This window comes from Montipora capricornis, chromosome 7 (assembly GCF_036669925.1).
Source record: "Montipora capricornis isolate CH-2021 chromosome 7, ASM3666992v2, whole genome shotgun sequence".
NCBI lineage: Eukaryota > Metazoa > Cnidaria > Anthozoa > Scleractinia > Acroporidae > Montipora > Montipora capricornis.
This window is the reverse complement of record NC_090889.1, coordinates 44195290-44197789: the sequence shown is the minus strand read 5'-3', so window position 1 is coordinate 44197789 and position 2500 is coordinate 44195290. Positions and strand designations below refer to the sequence as shown.

The window sequence follows — 2500 nt, the reverse complement described above, 5'->3', positions numbered from 1 at the left end:
ATATGACCTTGAAAAAGAAACGTAAAAACAGAACGAAAGCAAAAATTCAAAGCATTTAATTGACTTATCGAAAAAAACAAACGAGCCTGAATTTTCATTGGCGTAGCGAACGCGAATGCAAACAACGTCTTCTCTCCATGGAACTTTCTGCGAAGCCTTGGGCATTTCGCTTTGACGTCATTTGAAATGCAGTAATATGATTGGGCAATCGAACTGTTCACTGCCTATATTAGGAGTTTCCTTGGCGGGAATAAGGAGAAGCTTTGTTTTAATTTGCCAAACATTGGTTCGTGAAACAAATTGCGAACACTTTTTCAACGTCATACGAAAGTCGCTCTAACACGTTTGACACTAGATTTCTTGTACTGTTTAAGGAAAGAGCAGCAGAGTTTTATCGGGTTTAAAAACACGATGCCCTTACGAGAACACTTAGAACACGTGCAGCGAGTTTTTGAACGGCATCAAGAACATTCTACAAAAAGCGTGTCCCTCGGAAGGCCGAAGGAAGGTTCAAATTGTGAGAGGAAGATATTAGCATACTTTTTGTGTAGATAATAATAATTAGGAGTGTTTAAAGGTCTCATGCACGTGACGTTTTATCGGTGTCTTGATAGGCTGTTAGGTTCATGAATTATTAATGAGTTTTAAGTATGTTTTAATTTTCAGAAGACGTTAATACCCATTCTTGTGCTGGATGTTGCGCTTATTGGCTGCTGACAGACGCCCCTCACAGATACAGTGGTCGGTTCCCCAAACAAAGGGATAAGACGGCATTTTGTGCCCGACGGTCAACGCGGTTGTCCCCCTTTAAGGAAGGTTGTTAGTTTAAGCAAAGAGACAGTTCTGGCCTGTTATGTCCTTCAAGTTTATTGGTTAAAATGGCAAAGTGTTCTCAAGTTTTTACGAAGGATGTTTTTCACTGTCGGCCTTTCTACAGGTCAAAGGCTCGGTTACCTGGGTTTTCATTGAAAGCGAGGCTTTAGTTGACCTTGTTATGATATAAGCTACACAGATTTTTTTATCTTAATGCGACCTGGTTTCCATGAGATTGCATGAGAAGAGCATGATTGACAGAAGACAAGCAGAGGCATGAATGATAACAAGGTCAACCCCAGCCTCGCTGTCATTCACAGGTCTGGTCACTAAGCTCAGGAGCTGTTAAACAGACGTTCTGCGAAAGACGCAGTACCTTCAATCAGCAGTGGACGCGTACAGAAGTGTGTGAACGTATCTGCTATACAAAAGCCCTTAACGGCAACGAGTCTGATATTTTACGAGATGTTTTGTTTTTTGTCTTAAAGATCTTTAATCGCTTTTAACCGCTACAGAAATATGTTGTAAGAGAGCCGACCTTGTTTGCTTGGGGAATTCTAACAGAAGAACAGCCGAAGCGACTCCTTTTGTAGGGCTTCTTCGTGTTTAAATGGTTTACGGCAAAGCCCCGGTTAAACAATCGAACACTTTCGTCCGACATCTTGTCAGGAATACCTTGACCGTCCAGCCGCCTCTCTCCCAACACTGCAACGAAACAGTTTTACAAGTTTGATCCAAATCAAAGAAATTTCACTGTTTTTGTGTTGCGAATAAATGTTCGATCATTCGACCACCCCAGCCAAAAGGGCTCGCGCGAGTTGAAAAAACAAATACAGCATGTCAGTAAAGAATTGCGTGACTGGTAGTAACAGAAAAGCGTGACTAGTTGTACCGAATATTTTTCGCTTGTTTAGCCACTCAAGTTATCAAATAGATGTTGGACGGACGTTTTCGATTGTTCAGCCTGGGCTAAAAGATGGCTCCACGTTAACGAAATTTACTGGAGATATAGAATTTCAAATAACTGTTTTTAGATGTAAGTTAAACATGCGAGGTTTTTTTTTTGTCTGAAAAGCGCAAAAGGCGTGAATGTTTTGAAGGACTGAACTAGGTGAAATGGCAAAAAAAAATCTCACAACCACGGTTATCGTTTTGATGTTATTACTGATACAATGAACAACATTTTTAACCTAATCAGTCTATGGCAACTGAAGGTGTTTTGTTCTTGTATATATCTTAGTTAATTCGTTTTATGCCTAAGCATTTGTTCAAAACTGAAATAAAGTTCTCTTCTTTACCGTGTATAGTCTCAGCAATTGTAGCAGTAAATTTGAGTTGGTTTTCCTTTTCCAGTTCTTTGTTTCTGTTTTCGCGTTTTTCCGTCCTTCTGATGCCATTGGACGATAATTGATGGACTTCTCTTAGGGTGCAGGGATGGTGCAGTGGTGTGAGAACTCGCCTTCTACCATTGTGGCCCTGGTTCGATTCCCAGACTCGGCGTCATATGTGGGTTGAGTTTGTTGGTTCTCTACTCTGCACCGAGAGGTGTTTCTCCGGGTACATCGGCTTTCCCCTCTCCTCAAGGACCAAAATTTGAATTGATTTGAGTTGATTTGTTGATTGTCCTCTACTAGTGCTCCAACGCTAGAAGATCATACACTTAAATAAAAGTCATTTCCTGTTCCTT

The 2500-nt window shown here is 40.8% G+C and overlaps 1 protein-coding gene across 3 annotated transcripts in view; it reads left to right on the top strand.

Annotated features, from left to right (window-relative positions):
- LOC138057268 (regulator of nonsense transcripts 2-like) overlaps positions 1-2115 on the top strand; it is a 52914-nt gene extending 50799 nt beyond the window's left edge. For 2 of the 3 annotated variants that reach the window (XM_068903312.1, XM_068903310.1), the window contains exon 35: positions 667-2115. In XM_068903312.1, the coding sequence (XP_068759413.1) occupies positions 667-676 (10 nt within the window). In that variant the 3' untranslated portion in view covers positions 677-2115. The remainder of the gene's footprint in view (positions 1-666) is intronic. The other variant, XM_068903311.1, reaches the window with a different exon arrangement.
- The last annotated feature ends 385 nt before the right edge of the window (positions 2116-2500 follow it).